The sequence below is a fragment of the Erpetoichthys calabaricus genome, chromosome 6, assembly GCF_900747795.2.
Source record: "Erpetoichthys calabaricus chromosome 6, fErpCal1.3, whole genome shotgun sequence".
In the NCBI taxonomy this organism is placed as follows: domain Eukaryota; kingdom Metazoa; phylum Chordata; class Cladistia; order Polypteriformes; family Polypteridae; genus Erpetoichthys; species Erpetoichthys calabaricus.
The window spans coordinates 28,638,645-28,653,961 of record NC_041399.2 but is presented as its reverse complement, the minus strand read 5'-3'; the positions used below and the strand labels follow the sequence as shown (position 1 = coordinate 28,653,961).

Genomic DNA, 15,317 nt, shown 5'->3' with positions numbered 1-15,317 from the left:
TATTTCCTGCAGTGTTAATTCAAAAATACCCTTATCTCGGTCAGTTGTATTATCATTTTCTTTATGTGCTCTGGGATGTAGTAAAGTACATATACTTTTATTTTTGATTGTCAAACTATTTGCTTCAGTTTGTTCAGTTATTCTGTTTTTCCTTTTAATAGTGGCTGGCAACATTTTGGATTCTGTCTTTTCATATACAGTGCCATGGCAGCTTTCTCTAGCAATTTGTGATGTACTTGCTAGGAAGCATGCTGTAAAATTAACATTGATTGCTTAATTACTCTATTTATGTGAGTGCTACTGAAATAAGTGGTTCCCCTTATGCTGCAGTGCTATTGATTGTTTTCTAAAGAAGTTTATGTTAATATTCATAATGAAAAGTGCTGGGCAAAATATAAATTGATTGACTCGTTAAGTTTTTCTCACACTTTCCTTTGATCGTGTACAAATCACATCCCAAAATTTGTAAACTTGTCAAATGCCAGTGGCATGCTAAATAAACACGTATCCTTATGTGGAAATGTAGTGTATTTATGACATCTTCGTAAATCTGTTGTTGAATTCTTTAAATATCTTTTGAGATCTAGTATGACTTCTTGTTATTTATGAAGTCAAATTATGAGAATGGTAACCTAGTGGTAAATAAATCAATAATGAAGACATTTTCCAAGGGTCCTTTTTCTATTTCTAGTTTATGCAGGCAGTAAATTAAGCAAAAAGAATGTTGTCATCTAAATTGGGCTTTGTTTATTGATACATTGCAACTAAAACAATAAAGTATACCGGGCACACAAAATTAATACTATGTAATAGCAAATATAAAAAAAACAGTGCTTACAAAAATATGTATCACTTAATGGTCTCTCAGTTTTAATTTTAAATTTTATTTTTTCTTTTCTGATATAATGTCAATGTTATTTTATTAATTTTTTTTACATAATGCAAGTTCATAATAGATCAGTTTTATTTAGTAGATTTTTTTAAAAGAACTTTTTTTGTTGAAACTTGTTGGAAGAGCCAATTATCACAATTTTTCCTTTTTCCCATTTTGGAATTTTTAGAGCTTTTATTTTTAAATGCATTTTAATATCCTCCAAGATATGATCTATACAGTGTATATGTATAATTTTTATTTAAAAAAATTTGTACTGGATCTACTACTACTTTTTTGTTTTGTATCATCAAACAAATTGCATAATTTAGTGCACTGGATGTGTGTGTGTATGTATGTATGTATATATGTGTGTATATGTATAAATTCTCAGCTAAATTCTAAACAAGTAGTAGACCGATCCTAAAATCAATTATATTCTAATTTTAAGTAAAATAGGACATTTTTGTGATGACAGGTGGGGTAGGACTCTCTGATTTGTGTAAGATGAGGCAACACACTAACTATATAGTATAAGTTACTACACCTGTATGTTAAACAGTAATGTGCCATCAATTGTTACTCAAGACAGAGCTGTCAGAGGGTTATTCATTATTGTTAAGTTAAATTGCCTCAGAGATAATGGAAATTTTAATTCTGGTGATGTCAGAGCATAGGTTATTTATACAAATTGTGGCCACATAGAGTGTTAACCTGGCTGCATTTTACATAATTTGAGATAAGAGAAATGCATGTGATGTACAGTTTTAAATTGAATGAATCCTTACTTCACCCAAATTGAGGAGGAGTTAACTTCATTTGTGGCTGCCTTCCATTCATTTTCTGAAATTTTAATTGAAAGACCCTGTTTTCTATATTGCCACAGATTGTCATGGTGTACACTCTTGAAAAAAACTGGTGGTCTGTAGATATACTGTATGCCATCATTACCTGTAGAGAGGACAGTTAGGAAGGTTAGAGAAATCAACCAGGTTTCTTTTGGCAAAGTCTTAGATGTGCCTGTAGTGCAAAAAATGTTCTGATGAAAGTTTGAGGTTCAAATTATGTATGCAAACGTATTTTCACTTTAAAAATCTATAATGGTCCCCAAAATAAGTACCTTTTGTGTAGTGTATCAGATCAATCTGTAGAGCTCTCTTATCAAAAAGACAAATTTGTATTCATCTTCCAGATTCTTTTTTATCCTAGTGAGAAACACATAATGATGTTCTTGCCTTCTTTCAAACTTTAACTGGTTTGGTTCTCGTGTCCAAGAGGTCTCCCTTCTGGGATAAGAGAAGAACAATCACTGTGGCATGCTGAGTTCTCTGTCCCTGTCTAGTTGTTTGTCTGTGTTCCCAACACGGTTTACACAAGGAGAGTGGGGGTTACAGTGTGATTTCTAGAAGAATGGATGTTTGTATGCAGCCAGTGTATTGTGCTTGCCAATTCAATGATCTGTAAACCAAAAAGGTTTCCAGTTCATTTCCTTCCTCTTCTTGATGTACAGTTTCTTAAATGCTGGAGACTCATTTTAATTTTATTGTTTTTATTAATATCTCGGGTGCAAGGATGCTAGCATTAGTGCAGAGGTTCTCAAACTTATTTTGTCTACTGCCCACTTTGAGAATCAATTATTTTCTAGCGCCCCCCAAAATTTTTAACTTTACCACATCTTAAAAATCACAAACGCAATCATTACTTTAATTATAGCGTGCCATATGTGTCTTATCCTGTTTCTGAGTTCAAACTTACATTTTAAATGAGACTTTCTAACTAATGGGAGCAATAAAAACGCAACTTTATAATATTTAAAAAGACTTTTATTCAAATTAAAACAAACATTTCAATTAAAATTTTTAAACTTATCTAATGTGAAGGATGAATCTGGTGATTTTTAACAAGTTTGTTAATATCAGGTTCGAATTTACTCAAAAACAGCCGTAAGTCACCGCGTTCGGTAACATGCAAACGATTCCTCTTTTTAGTTAGCAGTGTTGCCACAGCACTAAATCCACGTTCACACAAATATTGCGATGGGAATGCTACCAAAAATCGTTGAACAATCGACCACAATCCAGGGTACAATTGTGGGATTGGCTTTTGTAGCCAAAATTCTTGGTAGCCATTTTTGAATTTGATTTTTATTTCCTCGTTCGTTGTCAGTTCTATAAGTTCTTCCCCAAGCTGGGATGATCCTGCTGTGTTGACATTTGAAAAAGGATCCAACACCCAGTCCGGTATTTCCAATTTTAAAATGTCCTGGAACCGTTCTTTGAAATCACTGTGGAGGTTCTCCAAATGTTGGCAGTAAACAAGCAAGTCGTCGTTGATGAAGGGTACTGCTGATAAATTAGGGAAATTGTGAAACTCACAAGTGCTGATGTTTTTCTTGTGTAAGAGCAGTTTGGCTATGAAAGCAGCAACGATATTTTTTGTTTTAATCAAGTTCAAGTCGTCACCTTGAAGTTGGAGATTGATATCATTAAACAATTTATACAGGTCTGTCAAGTACGCAATATCATTCTTTGATGCGATGAGGTTGTTGCGCAATTCTGTGTCTTTGTTTTCCAAGAACTCTATCACAGAGTCAAACAGATTATAAAATCGAGTCAGACAACTACCTCTTGATAGCCAACGCACTTCTGTGTAAAACAGCAATCAGTTGAAATCTTCATCATTAACAACACAAAGCTGATTAAATAATCTGTCATTTAAAGAGCTCTTTTGGATTTTATTGACTGCTTTAATGACATGTTGCAGTGATTGAAACAGCCGTTCACTCAAATTTCTCGCAACCAAATGTTGTCGATGAATGACGCAATGAACAGCGAGCACATCTGGAATTTTATTTTTTAAGTACGCTATGAAGCCTTTGTGACGCCCTGTCATAGCCGGAGCGCCATCCGTAGCAGCTGATATAATATTCTTCAAGGGAATTTCTTTCTCATCACAAAACTTTTCCAGTGTATTAAATATGGTTTCTCTGGTTGTATCTGTCTCTAAATTTCTAGCAAATAATAGTTCTTGACATATTTTCTCATCTGTAATAAACCTCACGTATGACAAATAGTGCTTCATTAGTTGGTAAAGTGGACTCATCCAACTGAATTGAGAATTGACTAGTCTTCAGATGATTGCACAATGAGTCTTCAATATTTTCAGCCATTTCATCAATTCGTCTTTGCACAGAACTATTGCTCAAAGGAATTTTTCGAATAATATCTGCCGCTGGTTTATGGAGCACAGTAGTTATTACTTCTTTTATTGCTGGTAAAATTAACTCTTCTCCAATAGTGTGTGGTTTGCTTGTTTGAGCAATTAACAAAGAGATATTGTACAAGGCTCGAAGTCCGTCATCGTCTTGCTTAGAAACCGCTGAAAAAAGTTTTGATACAGTTGGCTGAGCTATGTACTTCTTTTCCAGGTCTTGAAAATAGGCCACATTTTTTTCTTTCTTATCTGGATGCATTTTTTTCAAATGATCTTGTAGCCTAGAAGGCTTCATCGCTTCATTCGAAAATGTTTTTTGACAAAGAAGGCACATAGGCGAAGATGGATTTGTGGGATTTTCAACAAATCCGTATTTAATATATTCCGCACTGTATTGCTGTCTCTTCTTTTTTGCTTCCGACATGGTTTTGTCTTTACAAATACGTGAGTAAAGTATAGAGCTTAAAAAACTTTCTAACGATTGTGCACGAAAACACTAATGAAAATAAAAGAAGTATTACGCGCTCTTATATAGGATTAAAATACAGCACGCACCGACAGGAATAAGACAAACATGCACAAACTCGTTTACCTCATTTGACGGAATTCGTACTGAGCAAGTTAGAACGGTAACCGTCATTTTTATCGAAAATAAAAAATATAGAAAATAAAAAATATGGAATTAAAAAATGTCGAAATTTTAGTATAAATAAAAAATTGGTTTAGGGGTTAAGGCTAGGGCTAAGATTAATTTTTTATTTATATGAAAATTTCGACATTTTTTAATTCGATATTTTTTATTTTCTATATTTTTTATTTTCAATAAAAACGACCAGAATCAGTTAGAACAAGTATCGATGATCCGGCCACTTGATACAGGATTGCACAAATCGCGTTGTTTAACAAAAACTTGTTAAAACTTGATTGCTCATGGGCTACCTACGGAAGCCATGATAAATTATTTATATTTATACAATCAAACAGGACAGGAATAAGAACGAAATAATCGATGTAGTATAGTAGGTAGGTTTTGATTTTAGTTTAAATTTTAAAATATTAGAAAAAAAACACAAATCAGCCATCGCCCCCCTAAACCGCTTCAACATCCCCCAATTTTCTCTGGGCCCTTTAACGCCCCCCTGTAGGCCTCCAGTGCCCACAAGGGGGCGTTATCGCCCACTTTGAGAAAGGCTGCATTAGTGCAACTTGTTTAACATGAAATGTAAAAAAGTTAAATAGCATGCTTTTTACCTGGGATGTCATAGGTTACTGTGCATTTATGGATTGCAGGATGGTTTAAGGTCTGTTGAAATTCATTTCAACAGCAGTAGCATCTTTAGTCCTACTAAAGCAGAAATGCTACTTTGTTGGAAACAAGGACTTGATGTAGAAGTTACTGATGCTTAGAAATTGTAAGCGTGAAAGTGACTAGGAGCAGGAAACTGAAATTATCAGGTAACTTTAAGAGCAATGGTGAACTTTAACTCTAAGAGCTAAAATATATTACCTCTGTAAGTTTATTTTCCACCAAGTCAACAAGGGTTCTACTTGGACAGCTCATTTCCTGTGAGACCCTAAATGTTGTAAATGACTTAATGGATGAAATATCAACATTATTGTAAATGGCTACAGCATATGGAATATACAGGAGTATGAAAGCAAAACACAGCATTTGATTTTGAGTGTGTTATTCTTCATCAGAATGGTACAGAAAATATTCCTCAAAATTATCCTTCAGCATAAATATTTTCTGTTCTTCTTACAGCAAGGATGCCCATTTATCATCTGGCATATTTTTATTATTACTCTGAGTGAAGTTTCCTGTATTTTATTAAATGATTAGCTAATAGCACTTTTCCTATTTCTGAAATCCAGAAAAGGAAGGGTTGAGGAATGCTTTAGTTAGCATTTTGCTTTGCCAGGAAAGTTTGTAAACCTAAATTGTGGTCAGGATTTTTAACTTTGTTCAACTGTACTGTGTCCTGTATGTGTTGTAACAGGGTAAACATTAAAGTTTTCACATTATTTTATCTAGTTGCTTAGGTAAAATGCTTCAGCATTGTTTTATATCTAGTAAGTCATGACGTTGTAATAATATATTTGTCTAAGGAAACACTATGTGATGGTGTGGCTCGGCCTCTTGCTCCCTCTTCCATAATACAAACCTCTTGAAACTGACACCGTCAGTACCGTAACCTAGATGAGCGTGGCAGATGAGTACAAAACACTTCTGAAGCAAGGGGAAGGTGCAAAGTGCTCAGTGCTTTTATTAAACAAAATCAAATCCAAATAGTGTCCAAAGCGCAGTGCGCAAAAAAACTCAATAAATAAATAATCCTTAAAATGAAGTGCATGAAGGAGGTTCCATCCATCCATTGTCCAACCCGCTGAATCCAAACACAGGGTCACGGGGATCTGCTGGAGCCAATCCCAGCCAACACAGGGCACAAGGCAGGAACCAATCCCGGGCAGGGTGCCAACCCACCGCAGGACACACACAAACACACCCACACACCAAGCACACACTAGGGCCAATTTAGAATCGCCAATCCACCTAACCTGCATGTCTTTGGACTGTGGGAGGAAACCGGAGTGCCCGGACGAAACCCACGCAGACACGGGGAGAACATGCAAACTCCACGCAGGGAGGACCCGAGAAGTGAACCCGGGTCTCCTAACTGCGAGGCAGCAGCGCCACCGTGCCGCCCCATGAAGGAGGTTAAAATCAATAAACAGAAAAATCATTTAAACAATGCAGTGCAGGAAACACATTAAAAATCCACAAGCCCTGGTGCCTTCCTTTAAAACTGATGCCACTCTGGCTTATCCTGTCTGGACCTGGCAGCCTGGAGAGACATCGATCAGCAGGTGCAGACACCCATCTCTTCTGGCCTGTTTCCCCCACCGCCAATCCCACAGCATCCGCGGGCAATGCCAAGCCCTGCTCTGCCCGAACTGCTGCCAATCCTGGCTCCACCCTGTGAAAGTACCCCTGAGCATGATGGTCACTCTTGCTCCCAAAATGCTCAACAGGAGTGACCCATAGCCCTCTCTTGAGCGATGGCCACTCGCTCCTCCTTGGAGCTCTATTCTCGTTCACCTGCTTCTACTCAGTTCACCGGCTTATTTTCTCTCTTTTTCTACTTCCTGCTTCTTTTCCTGTCTCTTAACCTCCGCTCTTTCCTTGACTCTTTTTCTTTCTTTCTTTCTTCCTGATCTTGCGCTCCCCTTTATAGGCTGGGGAGGTGTTGCAGGTGCGATTCCTGATTTCCACCCCGGGCTGATAATAAGGCAATCAGACTGACGTCTTCACCGCAGATCGCTCGCACCTGCTCCACACTCCAGCACGAGCGCGTTCATTATTTATTTATTAAAACGGCCACTATTTTTGAGCCATTGATCTGCTATACCACACACGAACCTGTTGAAAAAAATGTACTTTAATTCTTTATTTTATAAGATTCTTTAACCGAGAACAGTTGTAAAGTCAGACCTATATCCAGTATAATTGTTTGTCAAGAAAGTATAAACTTAAACGAAAATACAACAACATTTTAAAGTAAAGCAGTATAATATAAGTATTACCTTTTAGTCCTAAGATAAGACATAAAAAACTAGCAATATAACAGAAGCACAGTTAGTTGTTTAGGTCATTACAGCCCTAGATCTCAAGAGGAAAACTGTGGGTGTAAAGACTAAGCAGTCCAAAATTAATTTCTAAAAACATGCATCTTCAATAAACACTTGAGCTTCAGTAGATAGGAAGCAGCTTGGATACTCATAGGAAGCTTGCTACAGAGTTTGAGATCATAACTAAGGACAACAGTTACTTCTTAAATCGTTAATTTGTATGGTGAAAAGAGACAAAAGATATTATGCAGGCTAAAATATAAACAAGGCTTCCTGAAGAGAGACAAGTGACTGGAGGGGTGAGGACCAGGAACATGAAGTTGCAAGGAACACATTTGGAATGGTAGTGGTGAAAGAGTAAATCAGAGGAGTGGCGTGGACAAAGTAAAGTAACATAAAGATAATATAGCACAAATAATGCTTTCAATCCCATTAGTAGTTGGACAGAAGGCCTGAACCAGCCCTGGGCAGCCCAGGAAAGAAAATAACTCAAGAGCTTGAATAAGTAGCTCAGTGGATTATAAACTAAGGAAGCATCAGATTTTGTGGATGTTGATGAAAGAAGCACTGAGACTGGGCCAGTGATGACAGATGTGGCTTGAAGGGGAGAGTCAGCCATCCAAGGTCATACTGAAATTTCTGATAGCAGATCATGACGAAAGGGTGATATTATCTAAGACATCCATATGGTACAACATTTCAGACATTGCAAAGTTAAGTTTAAATTGATGTTCATTCTTCCACAGTGAGCTGGCAGTGAGGCATTGGAGATCATGGCAGAAACCTGAAAAAGTGAAAGAATCAGCACATAAAGAGAAGGGAGAGAACAACGTCCAGCACCTGTCCTTGAGGCATACCTAAACTAACTTGCATTCCATGCTTTGTTAAGCACTAGTTATTTCCTCTGTCAGTTAATAACCTGCACTTTCTGCATGTGCATTTTTCTCCAATTAGGAAACAGTCATGTACTAACCTGCTAGGTTATCTCAGAAAGGATTTAAAGCCTGTCACTTTAAAAATAATTGTAGTTTCGAGAGCCAGTTTAACCAAAGACAATACATGAATTGCTATTTTGATTTTCTGCATTACTTCATTAATCAATCCTGAAGTTTATTTGTTTAAGTAATCTGATAGCTTGTTGAAATTGTTTTGTTGCTTTTCTGTGTGACATTTCAAATATCTTTAGTATGGTGATAAACAAATGTAATTCCCATCAGTAAATTTTGATTAAAGAAACTAATTTTAAACTTTCATTAGCACCACCCTGTGTGGATTGGATTATTGGTTTAAGATTTCTTTTAAAATGGAAAATAAAATTGTACGAGGGTGTGTCAAGCTAAAGTTAGAAAATGGGAATTATTTGAAAATGGAATGATCTTTAACAAAACTGTTAATGCCATTTCTCAGTAGTCTCCACCCTTCTTAATGTACTTGCACCACCTGCTTGGAAGTGTCTGGATTCCAGCAGAATAAAAGGTTTTGTCTTGTCCTTGCAACCACTCGTGCACCGCTTTCTTCACGTCGTCATCTGTCTTGAATCGACGACCACCCGGATATATTTTTTGTGGTCCAAAAAGGTGGAACTCACATGGTGCCAAATTTTACGAATAAGGAGGATGTGGCAATACATCAAACTTCAGTTTCTCCAGACAAGTCTTGGTGTTCTTAGCAGTGTGTTTGGTCATTGTCTTGCAGCAAAAGGACTCCTCGAGACAGCAGTCCCCGCCGCTTGGATCGAATAGCAGGCTTTACATTTGTCTCCAGCAAGTCACAGTAACATGCGCTAGTGACTGTAGTACCCCTCAGCATGTAGTGTTTGACAATAACTCGGGTGCATGAGTAGTTGTGAGAATAAGACAAAACCAGGTGCATCCAGGCAGGTGGTGCAAGTGCATTGAGAAGGGTAGAGACTACATTGAGAAATTACATTATCAGTTTTGTTAAGGTTCATTAAATTTTGTAATAAATCCCATTTTCTAACTTTAGCTTGACTCCCCCTTGTATTTACAACTGAAAGAAGAAAGCCTTTTACACAAGAAAAAGTTTTGTGATAATCCGATAGTAGTATGTTAGTAAGAGACTTTAACTTTTTAAACTTTTTAAGCATGTAATGGGGAGTTCATGCAAAACTGAACAAATATATATTTCAATAAACAGAATGCTGAAATAAATAAGTTAATACTTAAATTCTTGTATATTAATATTTCTGTAAGTAGATGCAGATTATCCAGATGTTGGAAAAAATTATGTCTGTTTATACTTAGTAATGCCAAAAAGAATATGAATCATAAAATGTATCACATACACTTTTGATTAACTGTGCTTTGCATCATTTGACAGTCCAGTTAACCTTTTTCCATACTGTACTAACTGGTTAAAATGTTAAAAAAAGTGTTGGACTTTTAGGTTGCATACAGTTACTTTTAAAAAAAGTTATGGCTGAACTTCTCTGCAAATGTATAATTAAAATTATTAATAACGCAGTATTTCTTGAGTGACCAATAATTACTCTATTAATTTAACCAACCTTATAGTAGTTTCATATGTTTTCGACACACCAATGTTTAATCCGAATGGCTAATTCGCAAATGAATTCAAAATGTTTGTTATTCATGTAGATCATGTGATAACTAAAGGAGGCACTCAAGCTGACTCCAAATACAGAAAAATGCCAAGGGGTCTGAATTATCCAAAAAGTTACATTTTATGAAAGAAAGTAAAACACTAAAAGTGTACACATGACAGAGAAGCTTAAAGCCTCAGAAGCACCACTCTCAATGGCACTTTAACTCTGACTAGGGATGGTGACTTGCACACTTTCCCACCAACACCCAGTTGCTGTCTCGAGCCACTCGAAAGTTCATGGGCTTTGACATTTGGAGAGTTCCATCTGGTATACATTCCTAATACATTTCCCCTGCAACCCAGCACCACTGTAAAGTACACTGCCCCAAAGGTGCCCTCCCTTTCTCCTGTCCTGGATCAAACAGTACTCTTCTATGAAGACCTGTTAGGGGTCTGTCCATGTCCTATAATGGTCTTTCCATTGTGTAGTCTCCATACTGACTAAGTCCCTTTCTACACTTGTTTTCATAACGGTGTACTGTATATGGTTTAGAATTTGTAAAAGACAAGTTTGATTTATTACAATGGATTTCATATTGTTTTAGGTTGTAGTAATAAAACCTGTTTGATTTTACAATGGAACAATCACATACTGTATGTTTTGCTCAAAATTGTTTTATATTGTTTTATTCAGTAATAAGGCAGAAGACTTTGTGAAGGAACATATCAATGACTTGAAGGTCCAACTTGATGCCAAAGAACAAACTATTCAGACAATTCAAGAAGAACTTAAGAAAGCTTTATGTGAGAAAGAAAGGTATATGACAGAGGTATGATTTTTTTGTTTCTTCTTTGAAATTCAGATATCGAAATACTCACAAATATTTTGCCTGACCTTGGGGAACAAAAAGAATTCACGGATATTTCCAAAAGGGTATTCTGAATATAGATCAACCCAAAACTGATTTTTAACATGTTTTAGTGAGCCTGAAAACACAGCAAATGTTTTTAATAGTACCCTAAGTTCTTGTCTATAAGCCGGACTCATGTATTAGCCGGAGACCAAAAATCATACGAATTTTTAAAATAAAATCGTATCATAGATAAGCCGGACTCATGGATAAGCCGAACGTACTATAACCTATAACTAATAGAAGGGAGGGAGGTCAGTGGTCTCACTCGCACCCATTTAATTTCTTTAAGGGGGGAGAGAGTGTGAGATATTGGCGTCTCTCTCACTCCCCGCATGGCGCGGTTGGAGCGGCCGGAGCGCGTTCTTTCTGCTCTGGGCGTCGCCGAGTCAACACGAGCGCGTAGCGGTCATTTAAATTGTGATTTTATATGTAAGCATATTTAAATATATATCGCGGATTTCTGCGGACAATGGGTCTTTTAATTTCTGGTACATGCTTCCTCAGTTGGTTTGCCCAGTTGATTTCATACAAGGGACGCTATTGGCAGATGGCTGAGAAGCTACCCGGCTTACTTTTCTGTCTCTCTTGCGCTGACTATCTGTGATCCTGACGTATGGGGATTGAGCAGGGGGGCTGTTTGCACACCTAGACGATACGGACGCTCGTCTAAAAATGCTGAAAGATTATCTTCACGTTGCTATCTTTTGTAAAGCTGATTCCTGAAAAGACATGCTGCACAGTGCTTCGCATACTTAAAAGCTCGAAGGGCACGTATTGATTTTTGACTGAAAAACAAACTCTGTCTCTCTCTCTCTTTGTCTGCTCCTGACGGAGGGGGTGTGAGCTGCCGCCTTCAACAGCTTTGTGCCACGGTGCTTCGCATACTTAAAAGCCAAACAGACATATTGATTTGTTTGCTTCACTCCTTTGAAGAGGAAGATATGTTTGCATTCTTTTAATTGTGAGACGGAACTGTCATCTCTGTCTTGTCATGGAGCACAGTTTAAACTTTTGAAAAAGAGACAAATGTTTGTTTGCAGTGTTTGAATAACGTTCCTGTCTCTCTACAACCTCCTGTGTTTCTGCGCAAATCTGTGACCCAAGCATGACAATATAAAAATAACCATATAAACATATGGTTTCTACTTCGCGGATATTCTTATTTCGCGGGTGGCTCTGGAACGCAACCCCCGCGATGGATGTATAAGCCGGATTTATGTATAAGCCGATATTCTATTTTTTCATTTTCACAACTTTTTTCCTTAGATAAGCCGCGGCTTATTGACAAGAACTTAGGGTACTTTGGCAGGAGCTGACATTGAGCCTGTATTTATAAAATTTGTATTTTCAACAATAGAGAGTAATATGTAGAGCCAAAGAAATATGGAGGAAGTGTAGTATTGTAGTATTTCCTGGATATAAAGCATGGTTTCTCTTCTGTTAAAATGATGCCAGCCAACAAAAACAACCAGCACAGTTTGTTTTAGAACAGCATTGAATGCTGGTGGCAGGATGCACCAGTTCCAACAGATTTGTGAATGCTTTTCTGATGTGACTCCACTTCTTTACTTTCCTTAAAACTGTCACTGGTTAAAATGATTTTGAGCTGCACAATGCAACCAATTTCACGTCTAACCTGCTAACTTTACGTGTTTGATTAAATGGTTGCACTATTTTTTTAAGCCCCTTTCATATTGCCAAAAACAGAAAAATACTTTTTTAAAGATCACAAGTGTGGCTTAGAAATGATTTATATCCTTGCACATTGAGCAAAATTGGGATTTCTTGTATTGTACAATAGTGTGAAGGGAAATTCCAAAAGTAATCATTGATTTTCACAGCTTAATATGGGAAATTCTTAACTGGACAGTACTGGAATATTTTTCTTTTTTTACATAATGAAATAATTTGTTTATTCCGTATGGAGTAATTAGCTTACTTTTACAGTACATGTTGTATCTTTCCACAAGCACAAAATGACTCATTTTGTAGTCTATAATAAAATTTCAAAGGTTGTGGCTAATTTTCATACCAGCTGTTAAGCGAAACCCCACAAAATTAGAAACATTCACACCCACAGTTTATATGCGTCCTCATTCTGATTTTTGTTGTTAATAAATATGGCCTTTAATCCTGCTTGATCATAGGGATTTTGATATATCCAAAAAGAATTTTGTGGTTTCATTAACAACATAAACTGAAGCAATTGATCCATAAAGAAGCAAACAAAATGCACTGGATTACTGTTGCTTTTGTCTTTTTCCTTTGCAGATACTTACTCGGCTTTCAATGTTATCTTTATTTATTGAGACAACTAAGAAGATATATTTCTATCGATAACATCCCTCTTTCTGTTTGACATCTTGAGTCATAAGAAAATTCCTTCTACTGTAAAATAAAATATAAATGTGTAGGATAGTATTATCAATATATCTTACAGCAAGTTTTTTAGAAGACTATGCATAATTCTGACTATGCTTGTAGTTGTGAAATTTTTATCCTTGTTTCTCTTGGTTGACTGAAAAAACATTGTTTATTTGCTGTTTAGGTCTGTTTCAAGCATTAAACTTTTAGTGTACAGAACATTTTCAAACCTATGTGAATTTCCCCTTGGGATTAATAAAGTATCTATCTATCTATCTATCTATCTATCTATCTATCTATCTATCTATCTATCTATCTATCTATCTATCTATCTATCTGTCTGTCTGTCTGTCTGTCTGTCTGTCTGTCTGTCTGTCTGTCTGTCTGTCTGTCTGTCTGTCTGTCTGTCTGTCTGTCTGTCAGTCAAAGCTCAGGGTTTCAAAGTGACCAGGCATAAGGTGGGAGCCAACCATGAATGAAATGCTAGTTCATTACAGGGGAACATTTAGAAGTTCAGTTAAAATACTTTACAGTTAAAAAAGTGAACCAAAGAGAAACCACATTTCTTTGAAAAATCTTTAGAATTGCTCTTATTGTTACAAAGGAATATACAGTATATGCTACGTTTTTAAATTCCAATTACTGAAATGAATTTGTACTAGACTGAATTATAGCAAAAGTTAAATAGGATCCAATATTATGCCTGGTATTGTGTAATAATTGTTTTTGTTTTGATGTTTGTTTTTGATAGGCATTTGAAAGAACTAATTCATTGTCTTTGCTGCAAACTAAATTTGAAGATTTCTATAAATCAGAATTAGAAAAAGTTGGACAAATAGCAGACAAGGATATTTTAATTGCAAACCTCCAGACGAAGCTGAAGTTGGCAGAACAGGATGGAAACGATATTCAGAATGAAGTAAGTAATTTTCAATATACAGTTCTAGGTTTGTTTTGGCTAATACTGGTATGTTTTAATAGCTTTCTGAAAGCTAAAATGACTCAAAAGTATTATTAACTGAAAGACGCTCATCATTTTCCAATGGATAAATAAATTTTATCCAATGGATAACTTTACAGTCATTAATAAGTACAAAATGTGTGTTAGGTTGATTAGTAGTTCCAGACTGCCCGGAGTGCATGTTTATGAGTGTGCCATGTGATGATCTGGATCTTGCCTTACTTCTTGTTCTGCAGCTCCAATCTTCCCCTTTTCTCTGATTTGTAGAACATAATTCAGTGTGTTGAGTGGAATTGCATGAAGATATCTTTTTGTTTTTCATTGTTGTTCTTTTGTTTTATTTTTAAACTATACGTCATGTTTCTGTGAAGCACAACTCCTAAATATAATGCACATAAAGCAACAAGAGTTGCAATAGTTAAGCAGCTGTGGTTAATCTGTACATCACAGTGTAAAGTGTGTTTAATCAGATGACTTCTTTGGTTGACAAAAATAGTATTAGGCATGTGAGCATGATTCACACTATTGGTTAATCTCGGATTGGCTAACAGGCTAACACTACTGAGAAACTTTTAGCAAGGTGCTGTATTAACATTATATTTACACTTTCCTAAATTTAGATGCTTTTTATCATTTAAGCAGAAATGGAGCTCAAAGTATTATCACTATTTTGAAAATCTTGCCAGAATAAATATTTGCAAGATTTACAGTATAATACATTCTTATATTTTGGAAACGGTAATATGAAAAAGGTAACAAAAAATCTGATCTTTTTAAAATGCAATATTTAGTAAACAAG

The 15,317-nt window shown here is 36.1% G+C and overlaps 1 protein-coding gene across 1 annotated transcript in view; it reads left to right on the top strand.

The window, feature by feature from the left end:
* Positions 1-15,317, top strand: part of LOC114653241 (centromere-associated protein E-like) — a 402,188-nt gene that overhangs the window by 49,607 nt on the left and 337,264 nt on the right. Inside the window, exons 5-6 of the mRNA XM_028803441.2 lie at positions 10,974-11,109; positions 14,309-14,476. Coding sequence (XP_028659274.2) covers positions 10,974-11,109; positions 14,309-14,476 — 304 coding nt within the window. The remainder of the gene's footprint in view (positions 1-10,973; positions 11,110-14,308; positions 14,477-15,317) is intronic.